General features: G+C 40.0%; 1 protein-coding gene across 1 annotated transcript in view; it reads left to right on the top strand.

The window, feature by feature from the left end:
• The window catches only part of LOC126109419 (uncharacterized), an 84,339-nt gene extending 73,528 nt beyond the window's left edge, over positions 1-10,811 (top strand). The window contains exon 10 of the mRNA XM_049914454.1: positions 10,621-10,811. Coding sequence (XP_049770411.1) covers positions 10,621-10,811 — 191 coding nt within the window. The remainder of the gene's footprint in view (positions 1-10,620) is intronic.
• The last annotated feature ends 5,735 nt before the right edge of the window (positions 10,812-16,546 follow it).

The following is a 16,546-nucleotide window of genomic DNA, read 5'->3' on the forward strand; positions in this document are numbered from 1 at the left end:
CGTGATCATTTTGGAGGCATAAGCAATGTGTTGTTCCGAACCGTCAGAAAAACGGTGTGCAAGGATTGCACCGACCCCGTATTGAGAGGCATCTGTGGCAAGAACAAGATGTTGGCCAGGTCGATAAGTAGCCAGGCACGGGGCCTGTTTCAGCATAGTCTTCAATTTCCGGAAAGTCACTTTGCATGACGCGGACCAGTGAAAAGGCACATTTTTATGCAACAGGCGATGCAACGGCTGAGCCACCGAAGCCGCAGATGGTAAAAACTTGTGATAGTATGCTATTTTCCCCAAGAAGGCCTGCAGTTCCTTAACAGATGTAGGGCGAGAAAGGGCATCGATCGCAGCGACAGTTTGCTGAAGCGGACGAATACCATCCCGAGAGAGTTGAAACCCCAAGTACGTGATAGATGCCTGAAAAAATTGTGATTTCAGAAGATTACACTTAAGACCGGCAGTCTGTAAGACATGAAAAAGTGTGCGGAGATTTTGAAGATGTTCTTCAGTGGTGGAGCCAGTGACAACAATGTCGTCCATGTAATTGATACACCCAGGGACAGGGAGCAATAATTGTTCCAAGAATCGCTGAAAGAGAGCAGGGGCGCTAGCAACTCCGAATGGCAAGCGTTGGTATTGATAGAGGCCGAAAGGCGTGTTAAGGACCAGAAACTGCCGGGAAGCAGCGTCGAGAGGAAGTTGATGATAAGCTTCTGACAGGTCAATTTTAGAAAAATACTGGGCTCCAGCAAGTTTAGTGAACAGTTCTTCAGGACGGGGCATAGGGTATGTGTCGATGAGGCATTGAGCATTTACAGTGACTTTGAAATCGCCACAGAGACGAATATCACCATTTGGCTTAGCAACGACGACAGGAGAGGACCACTCACTGGAAGTGACAGGAAGCAAGACCCCTGAAGTAGTGAGACGATCCAACTCCCGTTTTACCTGATCACGAAGGACCACAGGAATGGGCCGAGCCCAAAAAAACTTAGGCCGAGCAGTGGGTTTGAGCGTGATATGAGCTTCAAAGTCGTTTGCACGGCCTAACCCAGGAGAAAAAAAGGGACGAAAATGTCGTCGATAAGGAATCCAGTTGAGCATAAGGAATAGCCTCAGAGACAATATTGAGAGAGTCATCTATGGAGAACCAAAAACGCGAAAGGCATCGAAACCAAAAAGATTTTCTGCGTTGCTCTGGTCGACCACGAATATGGTAACAGTGCTAACGACAGATTTGTAAGATACCTCAGCATTAAACTGTCCCAAGAGAGAAATCTTCTGTTTATTGTACGTCCGTAATTGCCGAGTGACAGGTGACAGGAGTGGAGAACCAAACTGAAGATACGTCTGAGAATTAATTATAGTGGCAGCAGAAACGGTATCCACTTGCATGCGAACATCTCGACCAAGGATTTGGACAGTGAGGAATAGCTTCCCTGAAAGGGAAGAAGTGCAATTGACAGACAACACAGAATCAGCGTCATGTTCATGAACATCATGTATGCGGTCGGATTTGCAAGTGGAATATACATTACCTTTCTTTTTGCAATTGTGAGACACAGCCCAACGTTGGGGACAATCCTCGCGTGAATGTTTCGTAAAACACCGCGGACATGAAGGAAGTTGCCGGGGATTTTGCTGCAGTTTCTTAGCGGGTTGTTTACGGCTAGGCCGAGGCTGCGCATGGGTGCGCACTGCGGCCACGTCGGCCGGCGGGGACGCGCCGCAAGCGTCGTCAACAGCGCACAGAGGTTGTATTTCCCCGACATCACCCCACGCCAACTGAAGGGCACGTTTCCGAACTTCTTTGTCGGGCGCCGACCAGATAATAGCAGTACCATGGAATCGGCATAGGATCCTTTGTGAACGTCAGTAACAAATTGACACTTTCGACTGAGGCCGTGAAGTTCAGCAGCCCAAGCGCGATAGGATTGATGTGGCTGTTTTTGACAACGATAAAAGGCAACACGAGAGGCTACCACATGCGTTTGCTTTTGAAAATAGACAGACAGAAGTGAGCACATTTCAGCAAAGGACAAAGACGCAGGATCCTTCAAAGGGTCCAATTGCGACAACAACCGATACATTTGAGGTGAAATTCAGGAAAGGAACAGAGACTTACATGGTTGTTCGTCCGTGACATGAAATGCCAAGAAGTGCTGTCGAAGACGTTTTTCATAATCAGACCAGTCTTCCGCCGTCTCGTCGTAAGGAGGAAAAGGAGGTATAGCCAACGACGAGAAACGCCCCGCATTTGACGCCGCGATGAAATCGCGAATCGCCGCTGTTAGAAGCGTTTGCTGTTCAAGGAGATTTTGCAATAGATGCCCGACAGTAGCCATGGAACCCTGTGGGTCAACGGTGAAAAGGAAAAATCCACTACCTCGTCGCCAATTGTTATAACGTCAAGTTTAACACACATATTTCAGAATGACAACACATAGAAGTCACAGAGTAAGTTGACAAGCGTGATATGTGTACACGTTAGCATTCGAATGAGCACTGAGTCCCAGTCGAGCGGCCGCTGCTCGGCTGGCCGCTCAGGTGGCGCAGCTGCTGCACGGCTTGCAGACAGTGCCGCACGTAGAGGACGCGCGTAATTGCGCGGCGGCGCTTTGAATGATCGGCGAGTCACAACAGTATCCTATGTCTATAATATCAGTGAGTCACTGCTGGAATGAGCCAACTCATACAAATACCTGGGTGTAACACTTTGTAGGAATATGAAATGGAATGATCACCTAGGCTCACTTGTTAGTAAAGCAGGTTGTAAACTTCGGTTCGTCGGTAGAGTACTGGGGAAATGAAATCGGTCTACAAAGGAGATGGCTGACAAATCAATCGTGCAACACATTCTGGAATATTGCTGAAGTGTGGGGGAACCTTACCAAAATAGGACTAATATGGGATATTGAACATATAAAGAGAAGGGTAACATGAATACTCACAGGTTTCTTTGACCTGGGGGAGAGCATCGCAGAAATGCTGAAGAAACTGAACTGGCAAACTCTTGAAGATAAACTATCCCAAGAAAGCCTTCTAACAAAGTTTCAAGGACTGGCTTAAACTGGGGATTCTAGGAATATATTACAACCTCCTATGTATCACTCAAATAGGGATTGAGGACAAGATTAGATTAATTATAGCAAGCACAGAGGCATTTAAACAATTATTCTTTCTGTACTCCATATGTGAGTGGAACGGGAAAAAACTCTAATAACTGATACAGTGAGAGATATCCTTTGCCATGCACTTCAAAGTGGTCTGCAGGCTATAGATTTAGATGAAGATACAGGCTATGATTGTCACTTACCTCGGATGTAGTGGAAAGTAAGGTAGGGTGACCGCATAAAGATAAATGGATATGTAATTCATACACAAAACAGTTCTCTTACAAAAATCTCATCTGATCTGTGTTGTATATTTATTCGCCTGTCTGGGGTTGTACCGAGCTGTATTAACATAAGAGATTAGAAACTTCAGAGAAGAGCTATACAGTTCTTAGATATATTTCAGGCAGTGCAAGGTAGTTGGGAAAATGAGAAATAGTTCCCTATGGAAGACATAGAAGAAAGACATTACACACCACAGGGTAATTTGAAGCATTTGAAAAGCTGCTGTTCTATGGTGAGTAAGAATCATATTGCTTACAGATTTTTGACCACAGAGGTGATAGTGGCTCTCTCTCTCTCTCTCTCTCTCTCTCTCTCTCTCTCTCTCTCTCTCTCTCTCTCTCTCTGTGTGTGTGTGTGTGTGTGTGTGTGTGTGTGTGTGTGTGTGTGTGTGTCTGTGTGATTATATGAAGTTTCTGCATGCCTGTGTGCCATCCATAATGCCTAATACAGTAACTGCTGTGGACAAGGTAAGTAGCAAGTTTAGAAGGAAAGTGACTCAAGCAAACATGTTCAATTTAAAATGGGTAATAGTACACTTTTGTCTAGGGAAGCTGCAGCACCAGCTATTTGTGGAAGTTTGTTCCTTACTATGTGTGAATGAAATCCTTGAGGACCTAAACAAGAAAAATTATTGGGTTGCTATAATCTGTGAGTTTGTCAAAGGTGTTAACCACAAAATTCAACCTGACTAATTAAAAAGTAATGGCATTAATGACATCTCTCTGACATGGACGGAGTATTAATTCATAATACAAAGCAGAGCATCTAAGTGACAGACAGTGCCACTGTCATGAAGCTAACCTCAGAATGAACGAACATAACACGTGGTTCCCACAATGGTCGATGGTGTACCTACTCTTGCTGTTAACCCACATAAATGATTTTCCAATGCTGTTAATGGGTAGCTCAAAAATTGTAACATTTGTTGATGACTTTAGTATGCTAATCAAAGGCACACATTTAACATTAACAGAACAGCTGTTGTTGAGGACATAGAGAGCTTTGTGTATGTTATAAATTCTATGGAGGTTGTTGAACCACAACAGCCTACTATTGGCTGATCAGGCCACAGCTGCAGTTTAGTCGAACCCCCATTGAGCTGCCTTATGTTTTTGTAGCAGTTGGGCCTACTCTTACTCAATCTAACAGATACCTATCTAAAGTTACACCAAGGTGATGGAAAAAAATACAGGGAGCAAAGTGTTATCTATAACTTGTACATAAACCAAACTGCAATTTTTAGTGCTGAAGGACATGAAAGAGAGGTACTGGTTGAGAAGCAAGTGAGACAGAGTTACAATCTACCCCCCACCCCATGGTATTCAATTTGCGTATTGAGCAAGCAGTAAACAGAAGCAAGGAGACATCTAGAAAAGGAGTTAAAGTTCAGGGGAAGGAGATAAAAACATCCAATTTCGTCTGATACTGCAATCTTGCCAGAATTGGAAAAGAACCAAGATGATCCACTGAATGGAATGGAAAATGTCTTGAAAAGAGATTGGAAGGTGAACATCAATAAAAATAAAACAAGGGTAATGGAGTGTAGATGAATTAAATAACGAGAAACTGAGGGAATTAGATCAGAAAATGAGATTGGATGTAGTAGATAAGATTTGCTATTTGGTCTGTAAAATAACTGATGATGGCAGAAGTAAAGATATAAAATGCCATAGAAAGAAAAGCTTTCTTAGGAATAAAGATATAAATTTTAGAGTATGAAACATGTTCTTAAAATATTTGTTTTGAAGCAAAACTTGAGCAACAAACAGTACAGACGAGAAGAGAGTGGAAGCATTTGATGTACAGCACTATAGGAGAATATTGAAGGTTAGATGGATGGATAGAGTAACTAATGAAGAAATTCTAAGCTGAATTGAAGGGAAACCATTTTAAGGCACAACTCGACACTACAATTCCCACTAAAAAGGCATAGGTTACTAAAATACATATTGAGGCAAAAAGGAATAGTTAATTTGGTGATGGAGGGAGGTGTGAGGCATAAAAATTGTATAGTGATACTCACACTTGACTGCAGTAAATTAGGTTCAAGTGGTATAGAGTACGTCAGTTAAGTAGTTACAAAAAGATGTGCACAGCATAAACTTGCACGTAGAGCTGCATCAAACCAGTCTTAAGAATGATGACAACAACAATGATTTGCAGCTGGACCTCCATAGTGTCAGTTTTAGCACCTATGTGTGCTTGTTGTCCTCTTTTGAGTTTGCTGTTATGCCCCACTTTCTAGCCTATTAAGGCCTCCTGGAAGTTTCTTGTTGTGATGTCCCTACCTACACTGATGTGTCATTGGTGTATGTGTTTGTGGCAGCTACTCACTCTCCAAAAGACGACACAGTTTCACTCAGCTTGAGATTTAAACAGTGTGTACCTTCTTCACTGTTGCAGATGTAAGTGAAAAGACTCAATAAATCCAGAGTACACGCTGACATGTAGTAATTTTTACTTAGTACAAGATTACTTCCCCACTGAAGTCGGGGAGAATATAGCACAATAGCTACAAAACTGTATCTTTAATGCTTTTAAAGCATATCTCTTTATGGCAGGATTATGCACGACAACTCTTCTGTGCCTGGAGTAACTACTTCAGAAGTGTCCAACTTGGCGCAACTTAATCTACCAAAGTGCAATTAAGTATTTAATAGAAAAGATTTATAAAAGAAAACAAAGAACTTCAATAGTGAATAAAAAATGTATCAAAATTTGGTTTTCAGTGCAGAGTTTGTTATGTAAATAACAAATAACCGTAAAATTTCATCTTTGCAGCACCTGTAGGAAGTTCACTAAATTGGTAATTTTGCGCAAATTACTCTGCCAGGTATGGTCAGTAGCTATGTGTTAGACTACCAGTCAGTTCTAAGGTCAAGCGTTTACTCCTCAGGTGGTCCAAGAATTTTTTTTGGACACATGTCATTTCTTTCACCTGGGGCCAAGATTTCTTATGAAACACTGTATTTTCAACCTTTGTTACATCCTGTACCAGACAACGTCGTTGTTGTTGTTGTGGTATTCAGCCCTGAGACTGGTTTGATGCAGCTCTCCAAGCTACTCTGTCCTGTGCAAGCTTCTTCATCTCCCAGTACCTACTGCAGCCTACATCCTTCTGAATCTGCTTAGTGTACTCACCTCTTGGTCTCCCTCTACGATTTTTACCCTCCACGCTGCCCTCCAATACTAAATTGGTGGTCCCTCGACGTCTCAGAACATGTCCCACCAACAGATCCCTTCTTGTAGTCAAGTTGTGCCACAAGCTCCTCTTCTCGCCAATTATATTCGATACCTCCTCATTAGTTATGTTATCTACCCATCTAATCTTCAGCATTCTTCTGTAGCACCACATTTCGAAAGCTTCTATTCTCTTCTTGTCTAAGCTATTCATCGTCCACGTTTCACTTCCATACACGGCTACACTCCATACAAATACTTTCAGAAACGACTTCCTGACATTGAAATCTATACTCGATGTTAACAAATTTTTCTTCTTCAGAAACCCATTCCTTGCCATTGCCTGTCTACATATTATATCCTCTCTACTTCGACCATCATCAGTTATTTTGCTCCCCAAATAACAAAACTCCTTTACTACTTTAAGTGTCTCATTTCCTAATCTAATTCCCTCAGCATCACTCGACTCAATTCGACTACATTCCATTATCCTCGTTTTGTTTTTGTTGATGTTCATCTTATATCCTCCTTTCAAGACACTGTCCATTCCGTTCAATTGCTCTTCCAAGTCCTTTGCTGTCTCTGACAGAATTACAATGTCATCGGCAAACCTCAAAGTTTTTACTTCTTCTCCATGAATTTTAATACCTACTCCGAATTTTTCTTTTGTTTCCTTTACTGCTTGCTCAATATACAGATTGAATAACATCGGGGAGTGGCTACAACCCTGTCTTACTCCCTTCCCAACCACTGCTTCCCTTTCATACCCCTCGGCTCTTATACCTGCCATCTGGTTTCTGTACAAATTGTAAATAGCCTTTCGCTCTCTATATTTTACCCCTGCCACCTTCAGAATTTGAAAGAGAGTATTCCAATCAACATTGTCAAAAGCTTTCTCTAAGTCTACAAATGCTAGAAACGTAGGTTTGCCTTTCCTTAATCTATTTTCTAAGATAAGTCATAGGGTCAGTATTGCCTCACGCGTTCCAACATTTCTGCGGAATCCAAACTGACCTTCCCCGATGTCATCCATTCGTCTGTAAAGAATTCGTGTTAGTATTTTGCAGCCATGACTTATAAAGCTGATAGTTTGGTAATTTTCACAGCTGTCAACACCTGCTTTCTTTTGGATTGGGATTATTGTATTCTTCTTGAAGTCTGAGGGTATTTCGCCTGTCTCATACATCTTGCTCACCAGATGGTAGTTTTGTAAGGACTGGCTCTCCCAAGGCTGTCAGTAGATCTAATGGAGTGTTATCTACTCCAGAGGCCTTGTTTCGACTCAGGTCTTTCAGTGCTCTGTCAAGCTCTTCACGCAATATCATATCTCCCATTTCATCTTCATCTACATCCTCTTCCATTTCCATAATATTGTCCTCAAGTACATCGCCCTTGTACAGACCCTCTATATACTCCTTCCACCTTTCTGCCTTCCCTTCTTTGCTTAGAACTGGGTTTCCATAAAAGCTCTTGATATTCATGCAAGTGGTTCTCCTTTCTCCAAAGGTCTCTTTAATTTTCCTGTAGGCAGTATCTATCTTACCCCTAGTGAGGTAAGCCTCTACATCCTTACATTTGTCATCTAACCAACCCTGCTTAGCCATTTTGCACTTCTCGTCGATCCCATTTTTGAGATGTTTTTATTCCTTTTTGCCTGCTTCATTTACTGCATTTTTATGTTTTCTTCTTTCATCAATTAAATTCAATATTTCTTCTGGTACCCAAGGGTTTCTACTAGCCCTCGTCCTTTTACCTATTTGATCCTCTGCTGCCTTCACTATTTCATCCCTAAAAGCTACCCATTCTTCTTCTACTGTATTTCTTTCCCACAGTCCTGTCAATTGTTCCCTTATGCTCTCCCTGAAACTCTGTACAACCTCTGGTTTAGTCAGTTTATCCAGGCCCCATCTCCTTAAATTCCCACCTTTTTGCAGTTTCTTCAGTTTTAATCTACAGTTCATAACCAATAGATTGTGGTCAGAGTCCACATCTGCCCCTGGAAATGTCTTACAATTTAAAACCTGGTTCCTAAATCTCTGTCTTACTATTATATAATCTATCTGATATCTTTTAGTGTCTCCAGGGTTCTTCCATGTATACAACCTTCTTTCATGATTTTTAAACCAAGTGTTAGCTATCAGACAACGTGAAAGATATAATATGTTGCATACGATTACTGTGTGCATCCTAGTGGGCCCTGGATAAGCAATGGCCTGCAAATGTAGAAATTGCCAGAGTGCAGTGAGTTCAAAGAAAATAAGGATCACATTGTATACAACTGTCCTAAAAATAACTTAAATAAAAAATCACAAATTATTCACTTTTTTATGAATAAATTACACTTAAATTGCAGTTCTTTTATATTTTATGCATTGCTAATTTGCCATTATCAGGTCATCCCGTAGACAATATCTGGTACAGTAAATCTCTTATACATTTATGTTTACATCCATAGTCTCCAACCCTCTGTAAAATGCACGGCAGACAGCTCTTAGTGTTTCTCATTGTACCAAGTATTGTGGTTTCTTCTCAATCCATTGACAAACGGAGCATGGGAAAAGTAATGCATAAAAGCCTTTGTGTAAGCTGTATAAGAACAGAATACAAGATGGCGGGACAGAATACAAGATGGCGTCTAGTGCGGTTGTGTGTAGTGATCAAGTGAACAAAAGTTACAGTTGTGCCTTAAAAACAGGCGTCTATGGGAATTGTAGTTGTGAAATCGTGAAGCTAAAAGAACGAATTTCAAGTTTACAAAAAAATTGTGGATGTTTTGAGATATGACATTTCGCATTTAAGAAACGAAAATGCTGAGCAGCTGAAAGTCCCTCGCAACATGGCGCCTATTGTAAATAATCAGTCGAATTGCTCGACAAACAAGAGTAAAATTTACGAAAATACGTGTTGCTTATGTAAAAAGTACAACACTCTCAGTGACAGGATGTGCTTAGCTTGCACTAAAATATCAAAAGTTGCGGAAAGGAGACATGCAGAATCGGAGAAATTCCAGTGTGTAGCAACTACATCTAACGAACAAAATCAGTATATTACGCCTAAAACAACATCTAAAGCTGTGAAAAAATTGCGAATGATTCCTCGTTATACATTACGACAAGGAACAGGTTTGATGTGCTAAAAAAAGATGTAAATTGTGAACAACAAAGCACTGGGGTAAATAAAAACTTCATAGTTCAGGACAACAGCATAAGTAGCAAGAAACATTCGTACAACTGACACAGCACTAACACAAAAAGTTCACCTAAACACAAAAAAAGAATAACAGTGTTTGCAGACAGCCATGGGCGATCAGTTGCAGCTAACTTAATGCATCAAAGTCATAATAATTTCGTAATCCAAGAAAATGTTATACCAGGTGCACCATTAACTTCAATACTTGAAAGCTGTAACAACTTACAAGATCTCATAATGAATGACACAGTTATAATCTGGGGTGGCACAAATGATGTAGCCAAAAACGAAGCAGACAAGGCATTAAATGCTATAACATCAGCATTAATTAAGCTTCAGCACACAAATGTAATCATAGTAGGGATACCCCATAGATATGATCTTGAAAGCTGGTCTTGTGTGAACGATGAAACCAGGCGAACAAATAGGAAAATAGCCAAAATAGTGAAATCTTTCCAAAACACTCAGTTTGTAACAGTCCCTGAGAACAGAGACTGGTACACTTCTCACGGACTACACCTAAATGCTAATGGCAAGGAAGAAATGTCCAGAACTCTGCTTGCAGCCATCTCTCCAAAAAATCAACTGAAGCCTGCAATATCACTTGAGTGGAAGGATCCAGATGGAACTGAGCAAATAATACCACAGCAAGAAAAAATTACAGTACCAGAAATCGACCACAATGTTGTCAAGAGGACAGTAATGAACAATGGAGTAGGAAGATCAGTTTGTAGGAACAGGATATTCAAAAGTCCAAAAAAACATTGTGCTCCTAGAACATCCTCAAGATCAATAAAACCCAGAGTTCAAAGTGACATGTTTTTGTGGGAAAGTAAAGCAACTAACAAATTCCCAGGACTGGGTAGAAACAACTGGCCAAGCCAGCTAGTTAAAACAACAGAAGCTGTTGCATCAACTGCAGACTCTTCAGCATCACTTACTCAATCAAATGTGGTGGAGTATACAACTCCAGTTACTGCAACACCAGGCAGCTCGGCAACTCCTCCGACTGCACGGAGCAAGAAGGCACCTCAACAGCGACCTTGACAACTAGACAGACAGAAGCCAGGTTGGGTAGTAGACCGAGAAATGCAAGATCGCCAAAGAACAGGAACACTTATAGTGCCTGGATCCAGAACTTATGTAAGTGAACCAACTCAGTGCATTTTAAAGGAAGATAATCAGAGTGACCAGTTAAAAATACCACTAAGGCTCATGCACCTAAACATACAGTACCTTAGAAATAAGCTTAATATATTACAGGTTTTTGTAAGTGAACAGTCACCTCATATAGTAGTGTTAACTGAGCATGGATTAAAATCTGATGAAATTATTTACTGTAAACTAGAGGGCTACTCCTTAGCAAATAGTTATTGTAGACAGCAACATAAGGGCGGTGGTGTGTAGAGAGGTTATGAGAAAACGTAAAGTTATTGGGATTTACCATCCACCAAGGGCTGATGTAGTTAGCTTCATAGACATATTTAGTAGAGTAGTGGGATGCTGTGGTCCCAGTGACCTAACTATACTTGGTGATATGAATATTGAGGCAAAATCTTCCAGTTTGTGTAATATGAGGTTAATAGATACTCTTAACTCATATAATCTCATAAATGTAGTAAATAGTGATACCAGGGTAACAAAGTCCATATCTAGCAGAATTGATTACATTATACTATGTTAACATATTAAAGACAGTGTTCGGTGCTGGAATATGGATTTTCACTACTCTGACCACAAATGCCAGCTTGTAGAGTATGTAAACACAAGCATCCCAAAAATGACAAAAGTTATCGAAAATAAAAGAATCCTAAAAAAGGGTAACATCCTTGCCCAAAGAAATAAATTAGCTATAGAGGACTGGGATCTGGTTTACCAGACTGAAGGATCTGAAAACAAATGGGCCAAATTCTATGATACTATGCTAAGACACTTTGACAGATGCTACCCTGTTAAGAAAACACAAAGAATGTTCACCCATAACCAAAGTGCAAAAACCAACAGACTGATACTTCCAGCAAATATGATAAAACTCAGGCAAAACATCCAGGACCTGGATGTGTTACACAAGTCAACAAACCTGCAGGTTTTTAAGGCCAAGTACAACGAAGCCAAGAAAATCTTTAAGAAAGAGCTTTCAAATCTAAGAAAACAGATATATAGCAGTGAAATAGCTCAATCAGACAATATAGCCAAGACCTCATGGAGAATTGTAAATCAATTTCGCAAAGCCACGCCGAAGCCAGAAACTGAAATTTTAATTATAAGACATGAAGGAAACACAATTAAAGATCCTAATAAAGTCTGCAATGTTTTCAATAAATACTTTATATCTGCAGCTGTTAGTCCAATTAATAACACAGTTGTGAGTATGAGATAAAGTTCTGCCCCTTTGAAGAGCCACCTTTTGAATTCAAACAAGTAAGTGAAAAAGAAATAGGCAGGATAATAAATAACCTAAAGAATAAGTTCTCATCTGGATGGGAGGGTTTGAGTAGTATCGTGATTAAAAAATGTAATAAGGAATTAGTTAAAATAATCACCCACCTGGTAAACTGCAGTATCAGAGAACATACATTTCCAAATGTATTGAAATGGAACACAGTTAAACCAGTGCATAAGAAAGGATACAAGGAAGAGGTTCCAAATTTCAGGCCCATATCATTAATACCTGTCTTCAGCAAAGTATTTGAAGTTGTGCTGCTGACACAACTTAGTGACTATTTCTTGAAAAATAAGTTCCTAACAGAGACACAACACGGATTCCGAAAAGATCATAGTACTATCACAGCAATTACGGAATTTCTTCACAAAACGTATGGTGCCCTTGATCAAGGAATGCAAACAGCTGGCGTATTTCTAGACCTTACTAAACCATGAGTTACTTTTAAGTAATCTTGACACATACAATGTAAATGCTGCATCCATGCAATTGCTGGCTACATATTTATTTAACCGCATGCAGTGTACAAAGCTGACTTACAAAATCAATAATCAGATCATTAATTTCCAGTCCAAATATGACAGTCACACAAGGTGTACCCCAGGGCTCAATTTTGGGCCCTTTCCTTTTCCTAGTGTACATAAATGATATAGAGCAACCTTTCAACTCCCAATTGGTAACCTATGCAGACGATACCTCACTGTTATTTCTTGGTAAACAAAATGATAAGTTAACGTTGGTAGCAACTGACGGACTACAGCAAATAATTACTTATTTCCAAGATCAAGATTTGAAAGTTAATATCAGTAAATTTCAGTTATTGGCATTTAAACTTACAAACTCACACCAAACCTCTATCAGTAACGTAGGTGGAATTGAAGTAGTGGACACAGAAGGCTGCAGATTTCTAGGTATTCATCTAGATGAAAATCTAAGATGGGTAAACCATATCAAATTTTTATGCAATAAAATCAGCAGTTCATTACATCTAATCAGCCAGTTATCAAAAGTAGTTCAACATCAGACATTAAAAACAATTTATTATGGAACCATTTTTGCACAGATTAATTACGGGATAGAGATATGGGGTTGTGCTGCTGACATACATATGAACAGAATATTAACCCTACAGAAAAAAGAGCAATCAGAATTATCCATGGATTAGTGTATAGAGATTCAGGCAGGGAAATCTTTGTTCATCATAAATACCTCACAGTCTACTCACTGTATCTTTACAAATTAATTATATTTTTTGTGACACATCAAAACAAAGAAACAAAGTGCTCTAATATGCATGCCTATACTACAAGAAATAAAGACTATTACTACAGACAAAGAACAAAATTAAAAACAACTGACCATAGTACATGCATTAGTGGTCAAATATGGTACAACAGATTACCGAGCTCTATAAGGTGCCACAAAGGGAACTTATTCAAAGTGAAACTGAAACATTTCTTGATTGACAAGTGTTTATACTCTTTAAGTGAATATTAATATTAAACTAAAATAAATTATTGTACTAAACTTGTAAAAAAATGCTATGACGTTTGCAAAAGACACCAGTTGGTGTCTCCATGCAAAAAAAAAACTACAATAAATAAAAAATAAATAAATTACGAGGGCAGTTCAATAAGTAATGCAACACATTTTTTTTCTCGGCCGATTTTGGTTGAAAAAACCGGAAATTTCTTGTGGAATATTTTCAAACATTCCCGCTTCGTCTCGTATAGTTTCATTGACTTCCGACAGGTGGCAGCGCTGTACAGAGCTGTTAAAATGGCGTCTGTAACGGATGTGCGTTGCAAACAACGGGCAGTGATCGAGTTCCTTTTGGCGGAAAACCAGGGCATCTCAGATATTCATAGGCCCTTGCAGAATGTCTACGGTGATCTGGCAGTGGACAAAAGCACGGTTGGGCAAAGCGTGTATCATCATCGCCGCAAGGTCAAGCAAGACTGTCGGATCTCCCGCGTGCGGGCCGGCCGTGCACAGCTGTGACTCCTGCAATGGCGGAGCGTGCGAACACACTCGTTCGAGAAGATCGACGAATCACCATCAAACAACTCAGTGCTCAACTTGACATCTCTGTTGGTAGTGCTGTCACAATTGTTCACCAGTTGGCATATTCAAAGGTTGTTCCCGCTGGGTCCCTCGTTGTCTAACCGAACACCATAAAGAGCAAAGGAGAACCATCTGTGCGGAATTGCTTGCTCGTCATGTGGCTGAGGGTGACAATTTCTTGTCAAAGATTGTTACAGGCGATGAAACATGGGTTCATCACTTCGAACCTGAAACAAAACGGCAATCAATGGAGTGGCGCCACACCCACTCCCCTACCAAGAAAAAGTTTAAAGCCATACCCTCAGCCGGTAAAGTCATGGTTACAGTCTTCTGGGACGCTGAAGGGGTTATTCTGTTCGATGTCCTTCCCTATGGTCAAACGATCAATTCTGAAGTGCATTGTGCTACTCTTCAGAAATTGAAGAAACGACTTCAGCGTGTTTGTAGGCACAAAACTCTGAACGAAGTTTTCCTTCTTCATGACAACGCAAGACCTCACACAAGTCTTCGCACCCGAGAGGAACTCACAAAACTTCAGTGGACTGTTCTTCCTCATGCACCCTACAGCCCCGATCTCGCACCGTCGGATTTCCATATGTTTGGCCCAATGAAGGACGCAATCCGTGGGAGGCACTACGCGTATGATGAAGAAGTTATTGATGCAGTACGACGTTGGCTCCGACATTGACCAGTGGAATGGTACCGTGCAGGCATACAGGCCCTCATTTCAAGGTGGCGTAAGGCCGTAGCATTGAATGGAGATTACGTTGAGAAATAGTGTTGTGTAGCTAAAAGATTGGGGAATAACCTGGTGTATTTCAATGCTGAATAAAACAACCCCTGTTTCAGAAAAAAAAAGTGTTGCATTACTTATTGAACTACCCTCGTATTAGTCTAATAAACTCCCAATTCCTTAAGGAATCAAACTCCATGAATAAAACAGCTTCAAATGCCTGATTACTTTAGAAATGACTTAATGTGATGAATATTTGACGTAAAGGATGTAAATGAGAAAAAAGTTTAGAAACTGTTTGATATTATGCTTAGAGTTGGTTAGAGCTCACTAAGTGCACTTCATTCTGAAACACTGGATAATTACAGTCTGGGTAATTTGCACTCTATTTTACACAAAATCCAGTTTTTCACATATATAAATGTTTGTGAACTGTGCGTCTTACAGTGATATAGTTTTGCAGGTACATTCAGTTGTATATGTAGATATTGTTTACAAACTGTATTGTGAATAGAGTCAGAAGTAAAAAGTAATAAATTAAAACATCTGCCTGATGCCAGAGTTTGACTGCATGAGCAGGGAAAATGTGTGAAACAATAAACTTCTTTCCTTTCATCATTTTATGTTAGGTATCATTGAGAAAAAGTTTCGTGAAGGTTTGAAATTATGTTTAAAGTTTGCTCGAAGGGCGTCTCATTCTCAGATACTGAATGAATCAAGTCCAGATACATGCACGCCATCAGTTATGAATCCTCAAGACAAAAAAACTGTTTCTAACTCTAATACTTGTCTCAGTGTATAAAAATTTTTAACAGCTAATTATAGCTCTTGAGGTGTAGATTATGACAAAGTTTCAAATTTTCAGATTCAGTCAATAATGATGCAATATATTGAACATCAAATTTTTGTTGCCACTGGAAGCTGTTAGACAGGCAACCTACAACTTCTGTCGTGTTCCAGGATAGTTGTTTGGTAATATAGGTGTGAGCAATACATAAAGGGGCTGCAGTACATACCTACATACTTAATACTGGTTCTCAAAACTCTTTTGGTATGTTTTCGCATGACATTTGGCATTTGTCTTCAAGTGTCTCTCAGTTATGTTTTTTCAGAATGTTTGTGATGCTCTCTTGTGAATAATAGAACATTGCGACCATTCGTGATGCCCTTCTATTTATTTATATTTATTTATTTGTGTGTGTGTGTGTGTGTGTGTGTGTGTGTGTGTGTGTGTGTGTGTGTGTGTGTGTTCAGTATCCCTTTGCAAAGTTGCTGACTTGTTTTTAAGTCTCACTGTTATTCTTCAGCTAGTTAACAAGTTCTTTCAGATGTAAATAATTACATAACACATCACACAACACAAATGTGCTCACTAGCTTAGTTCATATGTGCTTGTTGCTTCAGACATATGAAGATCTGCGTTTAGTTGACAACTTTGGCAGTTAATTTTATTCTGGTCAACAGCTCACAAACAAAATGGCGCAAGTGGCAACACAGACAATTAACATAGCAGTAACTTTGCTCACTGAATACTAACCAATG

Source organism: Schistocerca cancellata, chromosome 12 (assembly GCF_023864275.1).
Source record: "Schistocerca cancellata isolate TAMUIC-IGC-003103 chromosome 12, iqSchCanc2.1, whole genome shotgun sequence".
Taxonomy (NCBI): domain Eukaryota; kingdom Metazoa; phylum Arthropoda; class Insecta; order Orthoptera; family Acrididae; genus Schistocerca; species Schistocerca cancellata.